The following is a 14,626-nucleotide window of genomic DNA, read 5'->3' as shown; positions in this document are numbered from 1 at the left end:
AACATAACAAAGTGACTGTTTAATAAATGAATCAATTATCAAACAATCACAGCAGCAGAAACGCTTACAGAAACAATTATCAGCTGTTGCCTCTTCTAGCTATGATACAATTAAGACAAGTCAAAGCATGGCATGGTGCTCATCATCTGATGATTGCAGACAATAAACATGATATCATCTCCTTTTCAGAGAAAGCCATTACCTTATCATTAACTGTGCTATATGTAACTATCTAACCCTGTTCTCTACCTACCAGCAGACTGACCATGTCACTGTTGTGCCAGATCTCGGTGTTTTTCAGAAGCTGGTGATGGGATGGGTCTGCTCTACAGGGGATACCCTACAACCTGGAGGACCACTCTAACCAGCACCTCTACGACACCGTGAACTAGGTGACTGCCAAACAGCCACTACAGCTGCAGTAAAAGATGATGATGCTGAAGTCCACATCTAAACTCACAGCTAATCATGAGACCTAAATCTGTTGGGTGAATCGTGACTCATATCTTGGATCTTGGTCATACCACATAAAATCATCTTCATCCTCATAATCATGATGTGGCTAAACTGCCCTCCCCAAGCTGCTTCTGAATGACACTAGGCTGGGTTGATTTAAAAAAAAGAACAAGAAGCTGTGTCAGACTTTTTACATTTTGAAAACACAGAGAGGAAAATCTATGACTGACAACCACAACGGAGTACAAGTCTGGTTTCAAAGACATGTGTTTGATGACCTGAGGTCAGCGGATCCTTTTGGAACATCCAGTCAATGAGGCTTAACCTTTGGATGACTGCTCCATGGCTCACACCTCCCCTGTTTGGGGCCCAAAGAGTTTCAACGCTGACCCTCTAATTCTCTCGGTACGTGCTGTCTGTCTGAGTGCTCTGGCACAGGGTGTCTGAATATCAGGACAGATTTAAGCACTGATGTAGAAACGGCAGCCTGTCCAGAAATGTATGAGAAAGAGGGCTATTTGATTCATGCCCGGTTCTATTCAATTCAATTTATTGTCATCACACAAAGCCGAGCCAGTGCAATGAAATTTGCAGCATCAATCAGGGCAGCACAACGACACGACAAGTGCACAGATTGAGACCTTCGCTGGCTCAAATAGAAGGAAGATCAATACAATGTTCTCCATAGAATTACCATACGATAACATGCATGCGAGTATAGGGTAAGATAAACAGCAGATTAACGAGTTTATTAGTAACCTGTTATTACTGATAAAGTGGCAGAGCATGGCAGTCTCTGATCCAGTCATTGTGTTGTTCCATAACATGAACAGCGCAGACACACACATATACATAGAGCCTGTCCTGGCACAGCGAAGCTTTAATATAAATGTCCCCTCAGCTGGAAATTGTTTCCAGCGTAGCTGAAAGACCGCTTTTATTGAGCTAGTTAAACACCCCCACCCCATCCCCCTTTTCTCCTACACACAACCAGCACACACGCTCCTTTTTTATACTCGACATAATACTTCTAAAGAAACACAAGGTATTTTTCTGCATTTGTAAGCCTTTTTTTAGATTTACTTAAATTATACACCGAAAAAACAACAGTGTCACAGTTTTAAGTAAAGTCCTCATCGTGTAATGTCGTTTGAATGACATTAAATATAAAGCATGACATTATAAGAGGACCCAAAAGTCTGCAAATGTAGTTAATGCCTGGTGTAAACCTGAAATAAATGCATTACTCATTTAGAATGAACATGTTTGTGCAGAATTTTCATCAGCGGGGGGGGGGATGGAAAAATACAAAAGCGTCCAGTTTGCATTAATGATTCACATTAGTTCACATTGCCGGTTGGGGAAAAAAATGACAATGAGCAGCATATTTAATGACGCTATCATACCCCCTTTGCACAAGTGCCTCGGGTGGTTGAGAAAACGATATAAATGAACAAAAGGTTTTCACTCGGTCTCCTTTTGGAAAACAAGACTTTCTATGTAAAGGACATTATAATGAGCTTTTGTTAGACTGCTCATCTTCCTTTTCACGTCTAACTCTGTGGCCCTTTCTCAACTCGTGTTTCTCTTCCTCTTTTCATCTTCTTAATTCAGCCGGCTGAAGCATGAATTTAATTCCTTTAGTATTAGGTGGCAGCTCAGCTTCTCCTTATCTCTCTTTTACAGTTAAGCTGCTGTTTTCTTAGACGTTAACTTAAAATACATTGTGGTCCTGTCTTTGATTATATTTCTGGGTTTATGGCGATTTAAAACAGATGAAGAACAGTGTTGGGATTGTGCATTTGGGTGTTTTTCTGCCAGAGATATATTTGCGCCATCATGGGATGGGCCTTTAGCTACGTCAAGTTGGGAGATTTACAATTTACAGGAAACATAATTGAATGTATTGGTGACATTTGCGTGATTATAGACTCAGTGTCTTTTTGTATGGCTAGCCAGTGACATAAGGCGTTAAATGATACAGTGCCAGCAGCACAGGAACAGCATCATTACATGCAAACAGCGGCTTTTTGAAGCCAGTCCAGTTTGTCCTGGGATCTGGAGCAAAGGTGAGCTGGTGTGGGTGTTACTCCACCGGCAACACCAACAGCAAATACGTCACATTTAACAGCAAGAAGAGGTTGTGCGTTCGCTGCTTCCTTCATGCAAATATGCACATGCTCACATTTGTCAAAAAATAAACATGCACATCGACATTAAAAGCAGCTGCAAGCGCACGGGGATTCATTTGTTGAGTGTGCGAGCGCTTGTGTACGACTTACATTCATACCCCCTTATTTAAGTCATGCTTGGACTGAACCATTTGGCACAAAAGCCTAAGAGTGTCCTCGGGTTACTTTTGTCCTGAGGTGTTTTGTGTCCAGCATCTACTACTAAGAACATTTCTGTTTTGGAAGAGCTCAATGCCAAGAAATCACAGTTGTCACATCACTATTATTGCTCCAAGGACACAAACATTTACAACTACAACCTGAATTTTAAACAGTTTTGTATTTTCAACTGAGTGTAGTTATAGCCGTTTAAATTCACTTTAGCTTTTGTCATTTAAAAATGTTCTGTTTTAGTTTCAGTGTTAGTTAGTAACTGCATGCAACAGCTGCCTGTCTACTATTAAGACTATTAAGAGGATCAGAATCAGACGAGTAGACCAGTTTCATCTTGAATTACCAGCCCCCACTCGCCCCCAAAATGATGAAGCAGTTCAACGCATTCCTCAGCCTGTGCAAAGCCATACCTGCCAACACCAACTGCTGAAAAGGGGAGGGTTTTCTAACGTAATACGTGCTTATCCCAACACAAGCACAATCTGTCTTTTTCCTTGTAATTCCTTGGGGTGACTTAAACAACTATTCCCTCTTTTAATAAAATCTGTGCCAATCCTGAATTCAAAAATAGGAAAAAAAACTTTAACTTTATTATAAGGATCCAAACGAGGAAGTAACACTTTATTTATACTCCACAGTATTTGATTGTGGAGTTAATGTTTAAAAGCACCTGTAACAGCACAGAGGCTGAAGGGAAACCTAAATTCTGCAGAAAACAAATTGATCATCATTATTGATGTTTACTGTTTTTGCTTTGGGGAACTTAAATATCAATGAGATTGCTTTTTTATAAGTGGAGTTTTTTTTATTCCTCCACAGCTGCTCCATATGTTACTCATTCTTCAACCATAATGTTTTACTTTGGTTTGGAGCAGCCAAGAAAAAAGAAACAAAAAAGCAGGTTAATCATCAACTGTATATAAAAGATGGCCCCCAGAAAAGTCTGCATTCTTTCCAAAGGCCAGTCCTTTTTTATGTTCAGTTTGTCAATTATTTTCCCACAGGGAGAATAACAGTTTATAAAGGATGGCATGGAAAAGGATGGGTGGGCAATGTCCAACAACTGCAGGTCCTCTAGGTGTCACTTGAGGCTGGCTCCAAAAGACACCCAATCCCCAAAATGAATAACTTAACAGCATTAGAAAGCATGGTTATGGCCTGGTCCAAAAACAGTTTGAACCTTTATGGACAGTCTATGGACAAGTCAACTCCCTGGATAAATTCAGGGCATGGCTAAATTGTTTTGACAGGTATCCCAATAATGGCACCGGATTAGTGTCTGCTAGGCTTCATCCACATCCTTCCAGTAACTAAACTGGACCTGTTCACTCTGTGTGTGTGCTGTTGGAGCATTTTTAAAGTATTATCTGTCTAATTTTCTTCCTTGTTTTCTACTACAGACCAGCCTATACGTTTGTGCTTTAATTTTGGTGACTGATATTCAGTATTTATTAGTCTGTCCCTTACCACTAATTAGCTGATATGTGCATATCTGCACTGGACAGTTACAGTTTATCAATGCAGCTTGCTAACCAAAGCTTGTCACCTTTATCACATAAGACAACGTCCGGCGTCAACCCCCCCCCCCCCCCAAAAAAAAAACAAAAAAGAACAAGGCGTCCCCCAAAGCACTAAAGGTTAGATTTCAAAATGCAGAGTTAGAAGTCAGTGATCATGTTATCGATGCTACATCCATCTTTTATACTGCATACTGCATGCAAGTCCATCAGTGCATCATCTACGTACAGTCTATGGTTGAGCTGAATGTAAACACGGTGTTCACTTACAGCACTACACTAACTCTCCAAGCACGATACCATACATGTATAGAAGAAAACTTGCAGCTTCTTAAAAGGTTATGTTCATGAGGTTCTAAAAATTCCTATTTTTTACATTAACAAGGACAACACTGCTTAATAGAACAACACGTCAAAGGAAACAGACAAGCTGGGAGAAAGAGATCAGGGAGAACTAACAAGTACGTAGCACTACATATTTGCAGCACATTCACAGGATGCACATGCCCAGACACAGGCCACAATGAAGAACATGCAGACAAACGTAAGCAAAAAACAGTTACATAACCAATCGATAGATGACAGCTTCTCAGTTGGACTTCCTGTTGGTGTTGTTGACATGCATCAATGCAATTAAATTACCTCTATACAGAGGACTGCTGGGGATATACATTGACAAGAGCTTTTCTAATATCATTAACTGTAAATACAGCTTTGAAGAGCGATACAGTCCATTTTGCAGCGACAAAGCATCCCCTCACAAATTAACTATAAATACAGCCACACAGTCCACAAACAGATCATAAAAAACTTGACAACTCTTTTTCTTTTCCAATCCCATCAATCAAAATATCGGCTAAATGTATTTGGTTCATTTATGTTTGTTAAAATATTTATATATATATTTTAGCTGCTGTATCTATTCGAATCTCCTGACTGGCTTGAAATTAATAGGAATCAGGCACACAGCTCCTGCACCTTCAGAACTACCATTAGAACTTTCCATGGCTCTGCGAGGCCTGCATGTGACGATGCCAGAGTCAATATGTCAACTGCTGCACGGGGGCAAGATGACGTAATCCTGATCTGTGACTCAAGACCGGCAGTACATGGCATTGGTAGCACACACATATCCAACGACATGCTTTCTCCAACTGGCGCTGTCAGGCTTCAGTCATGTTCTCGCTCCCTCTGAAAGTGTCAATCAAAGCCTTGTTAGCATCTCCAGCCTGAAGCTGACAACGCCTGCGGATCTGTCACTGTGGCATACGTGCTGAGCTAAGCTCTAGCTGGAATCAGAACATCAGAACCGGTAGTGTTGTTTTCTGCAGCAAGGATTCCCCACCCATTGTTTCTTTCATTCCTCATCTGCCACCGACACACAGTGGCCTCTGACCCTGACCTTTGACTTCTTTTGTGTGTGTGCGTGCGTGTGTGTGTGTGTGTACCCAAACAAGTCACTGCGCTGTTTTCGAAACCACACACAGAGTAGATTTATCCAGTCCTAATACCACTAAACAAATCTGATATACAGCATTTCTTTTGCTTTAAATATAGTCACAGTGGCGCAATCAAAACAACTGGATCGACAATAAGGATTTAGCCATGAATCAATTAATCAAGTCATCATAAGTCAATAGACAGAACAAAGAAAAAAATTAACAATAAGTGGAAAAAAAAGTCTGTTTTAAGTTGAGATTTGCTCAATGACATCCACACACTGCTGTACCAACTTCAACGTCTCCATCAAACCACATCAGCAGCATTTCCAGGCAAAAGACAGAAGACTTCATTGACTTAATAACAGTAATTATTGACTAGGAGCTCACACTGATGTTGTTGTTTTTTTTGTTTGTTTGTTTCAATGATCAAGTTGTAATGAAGCTAGGTCCTCCACGCCAAAACGAGCCAGTTTGGGTGGTTTGGCATTTAATAAGAATGCCTCCCGGGAGGGCGGCTTCCTCAGAATGCTTTCTGGGAACGCCCAGCTGGGAGGAAACCCAGGGGAAGACTCAGGAGGAACCGGAAAATGCTGCTTAGCCTACTGCCACCTCAGTCCAACTCCCGAGAGTTAGAACTGTACTGTACCACATGGTTTGTTTTGAGTCAGAGCTGCGATCACCTCCTCCAACACAAATTAACATGTTCTCGCCAGTCCACAAATGACGGGGTGTCTGAATACTACACTCGTTGTGTGTGAGTGAGTATGTGTGATCACAGTCTTTATTTCTTCATATCATCTCATAGCAGGATCGCATGTGTTCCTGTAGTAGTAACCTCGTCCAACCGGGAAGAAGGACCAAACAGTTAAATTCATTTAAAATTTGCAGGAGCAGTTGATACAAAACTGTGTCGATCAAACAGCTAATTCCTAAATGACTGCTTATTTGATAAAATAGCTGGAAAATGTCCGCAAGTTCTTAAGGACCAAGTGGATGATTTCAAAAAGCTGCATTTTTGCTTTAAAATAGCAGCTAGCTAAATGGCTAATTCGCTGACTTGTGGAAGCACCCTTTACTGACCCAGTCACCAAAACTCCTCTGTATCACTGACAAAAATCTGAGATGTGTCGATATGATTAAGAGGTCTGCAAACAGGTTAAACCAAAACTTGCTGTTGTTAATGGTTTAAAACAAGCATTAGCATACAAATGCTGCTGTTTCATGGTCTGTTACAAGTCTATGCAAGCTGAAGCTCCCTGTCTTGCCTGTTAAGCTGGGACATATCGAAAGCAGCGATGTCTGAAATTCACTCTGCTCTGTGGGCCTTTCACTCTCATCTGTGGTGTATTCATTCAGCTGGGCTTATCTGAAAAAGGGCGCTGCTATCTTCTCCTCTTCCCGCTACTCTCTCCGTCTCTCGTCTCGTCTTGTTGCCACAACACATACCTGCAGTGCACAAAGACCTATCCTTCTACATACTTTCACGCAGACACACACCCAGACTCAGATTCAAGCGTCTCACTGTTGCCATGGGGACTATTTCAACCCTGTCAGCACTTCTAAGATCTGCCCGGAGAGAGGCAATTTGCCCCTCTTCCCATGCTTCGCAGTCTTTCTATCTACCCATCCTCCCCTCCTCCTGCTCCTGCTCCTCCTCCTCTTCTTCTTCTTCTTCTTCTCCCATTCGAAGATGGAAAAAAAATCCCATCCTCCATTCTCGAGAGGCATGACTATTGCTTCTCCTATTCTTTCTGTCAGATTCATTCACCCTCAGTGTTTGGCACCAGCAATCTCCTCTCCTCCTACTCTCACTCCCACTCTATACAGCCTTTATGAGGCTGTGTGTATACACTTGCTTCTTCCTCAGGCTGAGTGAACATTGAGGTGGGGGGCTTGGGGAGAATGTGCATCTGCTGCTGATTTCAGCCACACAGGATCAGCTAAGTGCTGAGAGCTGAGATTTTCCCCCCAAATTTCCGTGGGGAACCCAAGGGGCCAGTTTGATGTATCGACTGAGCCACACCACAAAAGGGAAGATTAGAAAACCTGAAGTGTCTTACTCATGTGGCGAATCTGACCTTTATGTTTCTTCTGCAGGCATTTTAATAGCGTAAGCCTGGAGCAGGCATAAAAAAAAACGATTTAAAAAAGGGGGAAAGGATTACTACTTTGGAGAAGTGAAAAGAATATTATTACTCTACCTCTTAAGAAATGAACTTTATGGCCGGCACTGCCGATAAATGATGTAATAATGTGATACTTCCCCAACGGGGGAAATTCTCAGAGAACAAATCAGGCAGAGCCATAAACCAGCTGGCAGGGATTCACTGAGTTGCTTGAAGACAATTTAGCAGGAGGCTTGTGGCTCAAAACCAAAGTTCACTGGCTGAACGATGCTCTTGTGCTACCATAAAAAAATTAAAATAATAATATCCACACCCACAGCCAAGGTGACATAATATTTTAGTATTCAGCTTCCAGTACTTCACAGGTCAAAAGATGAAAGATCCGGCTCATAATTATGTCTGTAATCTGTGAGAATATCTCGCCATTAGCTACACTTTGAGATGCTCTAACACACATATACACAGTGGACGTCTCATTTACTTCCTCAGAGCATTATCCAAATATCCCGACAACATTATGGACCTGCAGCTAAGGGGATCAGCTGAACTTGGACAGGCCGGAGCAGGGCCACAGCTGGGATAGCTGATCTCCCGGAGGGGCCATATTACACGGTTTATCCTTTCTATACATAGACCCTGTAAGTATTCTTAGTGCCACCACACGCTGGCAGCAAAGATAACAGCCATAAAACTGTCATGCCCACGGGAAGGGAAGCATTACGTCAAAGACCCAAACCCAGCTAAATGCACTTTGTGATGCTTTTAATTTTTGACAGTGGGGAGACAGGAAGCTGACGTAAATCCTTATGAGGAGAGCTCATAATACACATGACAGCCAGTAAGCTAGTGTAAAACAAGTTAAGATGTCATAGTGACTGAAAGAGTTGCCTGCTGATGACCACTTTTTACTGCCTTTGTTTTAAGGTCTACATCAGTAGGTGTGACATGTCGCTGTATGACGCTGATTTTATAAACTCCAGGGTGCTTTCAGGCTTTCTGCGATGGCTCCAATCTGATAAAGGCATGAGGAACAGATCTGAGCGGGAAGTATCATCAAACTGGGAAATGCAGAGTAATCGCAATACGATAAATCACAGCAACATAATTAAAAGTATGTGTTCCCACAGGATCGTGCTGCTGGTTATTGCAGTTTCTGCTCATGTTTTACAAATGTTTGTGCATGCACTGCCTTCTTTTTTCATGCGTTTGTGTGTGTTTTAAAATGTACTGATCTTTTTAAACTTCATCTAACGTTTTCCAGGATGCCATTGTCTTCCACGGCTCCCTCTGCAGCGTGAAGATGAATTTCTAAACCCTTGTAACTTTCTTGAGTAATGCATAACAACGAGGCGGCCTACGTGAAGGAGATTAGGAATCTGGAGAACTGGTGCCAGAGGAACAACCTCCTTCTAAACGTCAGTAAGACAAAGGAGCTGATAGTGGACTTCAGCACTAAGCAGGAGAGGAACTACCAGACCCCCGTCATCAACGAGTGCCCAGTGGAGAGAGTGGACAGCTTCAAATACCTCGGAGTTCACATCACGCAGGACCTGTCATGGTCCTGTCACATCAACACGGTGGTGAAAAAGGCCCGTCAGCGTCTCTACCACCTCAGACGCTTGAGAGACTTCCAACTGCCCTCCAAGGTGCTCAGGAACTTTTACTCGTGCACCATAGAGAGCATCCTGGCGGGAAACATCTTAACCTGGTTCGGGAACAGCACCATGCAGGACAGACGAGCTCTACAGAGGGTTGTGCGGTCAGCTGAGCGCACCATCCGCTCCGAGCTCCCTGACCTGCACTCAATCTACAGCAGGCGGTGCTGGACTAAGGCCAGGAAGATGGTGAAGGACCTCAGCCATCCCAACAACAGACTGTTCTCTCTGTTGAGGTCAGGAAAGCGATTCCGCTCCCTGAAGACCAACACAGAGAGACTGAGGAGGAGCTTCTTCCCGCAGGCGATACGGTCTCTCAATCACAATCACACCACCACACAGTACTGACCCACACATATAGTTCTTACACACACACTGGACTTTCTGGACATTGTTTTTGCACAACACTGGTCACTATATTCTTCATTTCCAGTTAATACTTGTACAGCTGCTGTTATTGTGTATATATTTATTTATATTTAGATTTCTTCATACATTCTTATATAGTTCTATATTGTGTATTGTGTATTTTGTTGTACAGTTATTTTATTTTCAACTTTAATTTATATATTTTATCTTATTCTTCCCAGTTAAATTTACCCTTCATTCTAATTTGTGTTGTACAGTTATTTCATTTTTAACCTTAATTTATATTTTATTCCTTCCTAGTTAAATTTACCCTTTTTAATTTTTCATATTTATTTCCTATCTTATTCATAGCCTTTCCTTTTTTTGTTTTCTTTAGGTCGCGAGCAGTTGTCCAAGCATTTCACTACATATCGTACTGTGTATGACTGTGTACGTGACAAATAAAATTTGAATTTGATTTGATTTGATGTGCAATTAACTCAACTTTTCTTTAGCCTCAGGATTTACGAAAGGGTGCCGACCAGAGCTCAAGTGGAGCAAATGATCGGTCCAGCAGTTTGCAATCTAAATATGTTCAATTCAGGTCTGAGGTTCTGATTTCTTCCAAAAGCTGGACCCAGGTAATGTTAAGCTTTGTGTCATGATCAAAACTGCCTGTTAACCTCCACAATCAACTTCTTTCTTCACATTTCCTAACTTTTTAAGTTCTCTCTGGATGCAACTGCCTCACCACAGCAAGATAATATGATGCATAAAAATGAAGGTACACTTGATGATGGATTGTAAATGGAGTATAAAGCTTCCAGAGCTTGCTAAAGGAGCTTCACACTTAGTCAATGGCAGCCTAAAACTTTTTACAACATGTACTTTTAAACAGTCAGCAAGAAGAAAAGAAAAAAGTTAAACTTCCACATTTTATTTCCAGAGAACCTCTGGAGACCCAAATTTGATCAGCCATAAAGGGTCACACATACAGCTGAATTAATAAAAGCAGAAGTAGCGGTCGTGGGCAGGACACACTCAGACGCGTCTGCTTTCAAGTCCAAAGCCTGAGGAAATGAATGGGTGTGAATGTTAAAACAGCGGAGGAGCTGACAGGCATTTCTCTTACCATGTCCGCTGGGGTGCTGCCCGTCATCGTGAAGCTTCTCCCGGTACTCGGAGGTGTTCAAACGCACATACACACACTCACAATCTCCCTCGCAGGGCAGATGCCAATATTCCTTCTCTTTTTTTTCTTCCTTTTTCTCGCACTTGTAAAAAAGCTCCCCGCAGCTCTGACAAACGCGTCCTTGTGGTGTTTTAAAAGCAGGAATTTATTTTTTTTTTATTCCCGGCGACTCGCTCTTTCTATCTCTGTCTGTCTTTCTTTTTTTTCCCACAGTCACAACACTGAGGTAGCCGAGACGTGTGAAAATGCCTCTTCCTCTCTATTGCACAATCATTTCGTTAATGTCTCTCCCTCACAAATCACTGATTTGGGGAAATATACTTAAGATTAGAGGGGCAAACTGTCGACCCGAGGGCCTCCTTTGACCCTCAAACATCAACAATATCCCGATTCAGAAAAAACAGAGGTGCCTGCGACATGCGAAAAAACCAATACTGCTGGCACATCCGGACGCGGACCTTGTTCTCTCGGGGTGGAAAAAGAACAAAAAAACATCCGCAAGGTTAACGTCTGCCGTCCTCTGATAAACTCGGACACGTCCGCCGGTCGGCGTGAAAAGGCGAAACGGTGATATGAGCCGGTCCTGCTCTTTAAAACGCGGGTATGACCGCTGTTAGCGTTTCAGACTGCACTGCTGCACCTTTAGGACCCGTTCAGCTGTCATTCCGCTGCCTCGAGTCAGAGTAAAGCTAGCCAACGATTCAGAACTTCCGGTGTGGGTTTTCAAAATAAAAGAATGTAACCGCTTAAAGGCTTTTTGTGTGAAAGTTTTTCTTTGAAAAAATTGGGGAAAAAAATAATGTACAAATCATGACATTAGTCTAGCATGCTGGGGTTTCTATCTGTCTATCTATCTATTTATCTAGCTATCATTTCATTTTTTTTTCATATCATAGAACTTCCCACTTAAATTATGATTCTCAAACATTATGTGGTTGTCTCCTCCCACTAAAGTAAGTAATAATATTAATAAATATAAAACACATTAATTCATGAACAATAATAAAAAATAAATAAAAGTATCTTATCTATCCATCACTACTAATCCTATTTTCTATTATTATAGTATATTATACTATTGTTTTAGTTGTTCACTGGTAATTTGTCTGATTACTCAGGAAAACTACTCATGTAAGCTGCACAGCTATTTTATTGAAGAACATCTATACAACAGCCTATTAAACATTCATCAAATATTTCATTATCCTTAATGAGCTGTGACAGTGCACCGTGACCTGAAAATCCCAAATGAAAAATTATCTTACTTGTAGGGCACAAGTGGCCTCATGTTATCATTCGTAGTTATTCTATTCATCTGATTTCTTTGACCAGTCTATTGCTGGGCCAACGCAAAGACACAGTCACACTCACCTGTGGCCAATTTACCTGACCCATGCATGTCTTTGGACTGTGGGAAAAAACAGTTTTCCACATGCATGTGCAACCTCCTCACGGACTGGTGGATTTGAACCCAGACCTTATTATTATTATTATTACTATTATTACTATTATTATTATTATTATTATTATTATTATTGCTCTATTACCTATCTATAAGTAATAGACAGAGCAATAATAATGGAAGAGTGGGCTGCTACAGGGTTAACATTTTGGTTGAACTAATTGGCAATAAAAAATATATATATTATGAAAACCACAAATTCTTCAGAAATTTTCAACCAATATCTCAGGGTTCATTTTTGTTTTATTTTGAAGTAAGAATTAGCTTATATCCGGATGTCGGCGCCGTTTTTTTTTTTTTAATTTAACATGGCGTCAGTAGCTAGATTTGGAGGGTGGATCAGGAAAGGGAGTGTTGAACATATTTAATAAAAGTAGTGGGACCGTGGATTGGAAGACAGCGCAGTGCAGTTTGGTGGAAGAATAACCAATCACACTTCCACAGCAGCAAGAAGGGCAGAGAACACACAGGAGGGACAAAGGTGGAAATCTAATAGGGCATATCCAATCTTGCACAGATTGCTGTAATCTTATTCTTCTTTTGTCTTTATTTACAAAATCTCAGTTAATAAAGCCTTTCTTAATCATTTGTCACTAAATGAAATTAATATATCGTGTTGATTGATACCCTTCTTTGCAAGTGCCCCCTCTGGAAAGGTTAAAGGTAGGGGATTCAAAGTTGTACAGTTGCACTTGCAGACAGGACTGTGTGACATCACTTCCATTAGTGAGCTGTGACTTAGACGATGAGACAAGGCAACAAGGATCCTCCTGTAATCCTCCTTAATCATAAATCAGACATTTAGTACACAGGGAAGAGTAAAGAGCAGCAATAAAACAGTACTGTATATTTTACATTTAACATCGTTAGTACTGTATACAATAAATGGACTACTTAACAAGTAATCTGATTAAGAAGTGAAAAAACATGACAGCTTTATAATATGAATTCAATATAGCTGTCAGGTTATTTATAGCATACATCTAATACATGTAATATAATATCCTGTCCTTCATGGAGTGCTCTGCCTTGTGTGGGTGCATGTGCATGTGTGTGCGCACTTGTGTGGCCTTGTTTCCGTCAGGGGTCGAGATATGCATCAGCAGCAGGTCTGTCATCTCTCTGGTGGAGTGAATGAAATCCATTGTGGCATCAGGAGAGGCTTTTTCTCAGAGATCTACTGGATTAACTACCTAATCTCCCCACTATAAAGGGAGAGTGAAGAGGGCAAGTGAGTTACGCACACTCAGACACACACACACACACAACCATCAGCATGCCTGTACAAGCATAGTAAAGTGTGGAAGTGGTTTTGTTGGCTTTGTTTTCCAAATTACGGTCAGTGTGTGATTTTTGCCAAGCAAAGGAGGGCATCGATTGAATAGTACTGCCATTACCAAGTCATCTCTTAATTATTTTCTACCTGCTTGATAATTATCCAATATATAAAATGATAAAATGTTAGAAGAACTGATTGCAAACTCAAGACGATTGCTTCTAATTGCTGTGTCATTTTAATGTTGAATATATGTTAGATACATGGCACACGTACACTCACAGCCACCTTATTAAGTACACGTTAGGTATACCTGACACAAGTATCTAATCAGCCAATCATATGGCAGCAACTCATCATGATATGGTCAGGACAGCCTGCTAAAGGTCAAACTGAGCATGAGAACGGGGAAGAAAGGTGACTGTGAATGTGGCGTGATTGTCGGTGCCACAAATGCTGGCCTGAGTATTTCAGATTTCAGATATTCCCACACAACCATCTCTAGGGTTTCCAGAGACAGGCCAGAAAAGCCAAAATATCCCATGAGCAGCACCTCTGGGTGAAAATGCTTTGTTGATGCCAGAGATCATAGGAGAATGGCCAGACTGCCTTCAGCTGATAGGAAGCCAACAGTAACGCAAAAGAAAACACTTGTTACATCAAAGACATGCAGAAAAGCATTTATGAAAGGACAACATGTTGAACCTTGAAGCGGATGGCCTATACCAGCAGAAGACCACACCGAGTGCCACCTGTGTCAACTCTGAAAAGGAAACTGTCACAATAATTTCACAACAGAAGATTGGA

The 14,626-nt window shown here is 41.3% G+C and overlaps 1 protein-coding gene across 1 annotated transcript in view; it reads right to left on the bottom strand.

Annotated features, from left to right (window-relative positions):
* The window catches only part of ubl3a (ubiquitin-like 3a), a 36,687-nt gene extending 24,917 nt beyond the window's left edge, over positions 1–11,770 (bottom strand). The window contains exon 1 of the mRNA XM_086308950.1: positions 11,022–11,770. Within this exon, the coding sequence (XP_086165076.1) occupies positions 11,022–11,048 (27 nt within the window). The 5' untranslated portion in view covers positions 11,049–11,770. The remainder of the gene's footprint in view (positions 1–11,021) is intronic.
* Positions 11,771–14,626: the final 2,856 nt, after the last annotated feature.

The sequence above is a fragment of the Aulonocara sp. 'chitande type north' Nkhata Bay genome, linkage group LG10 (genome assembly GCF_057382095.1).
Source record: "Aulonocara sp. 'chitande type north' Nkhata Bay isolate Kocher_YH1m ecotype deep benthic linkage group LG10, A_spYH_male_GT1.1, whole genome shotgun sequence".
NCBI lineage: Eukaryota > Metazoa > Chordata > Actinopteri > Cichliformes > Cichlidae > Aulonocara > Aulonocara sp. 'chitande type north' Nkhata Bay.
The sequence above is the reverse complement of the archived record's forward strand: the minus strand, read 5'-3'. Positions and strand labels throughout refer to the sequence as shown.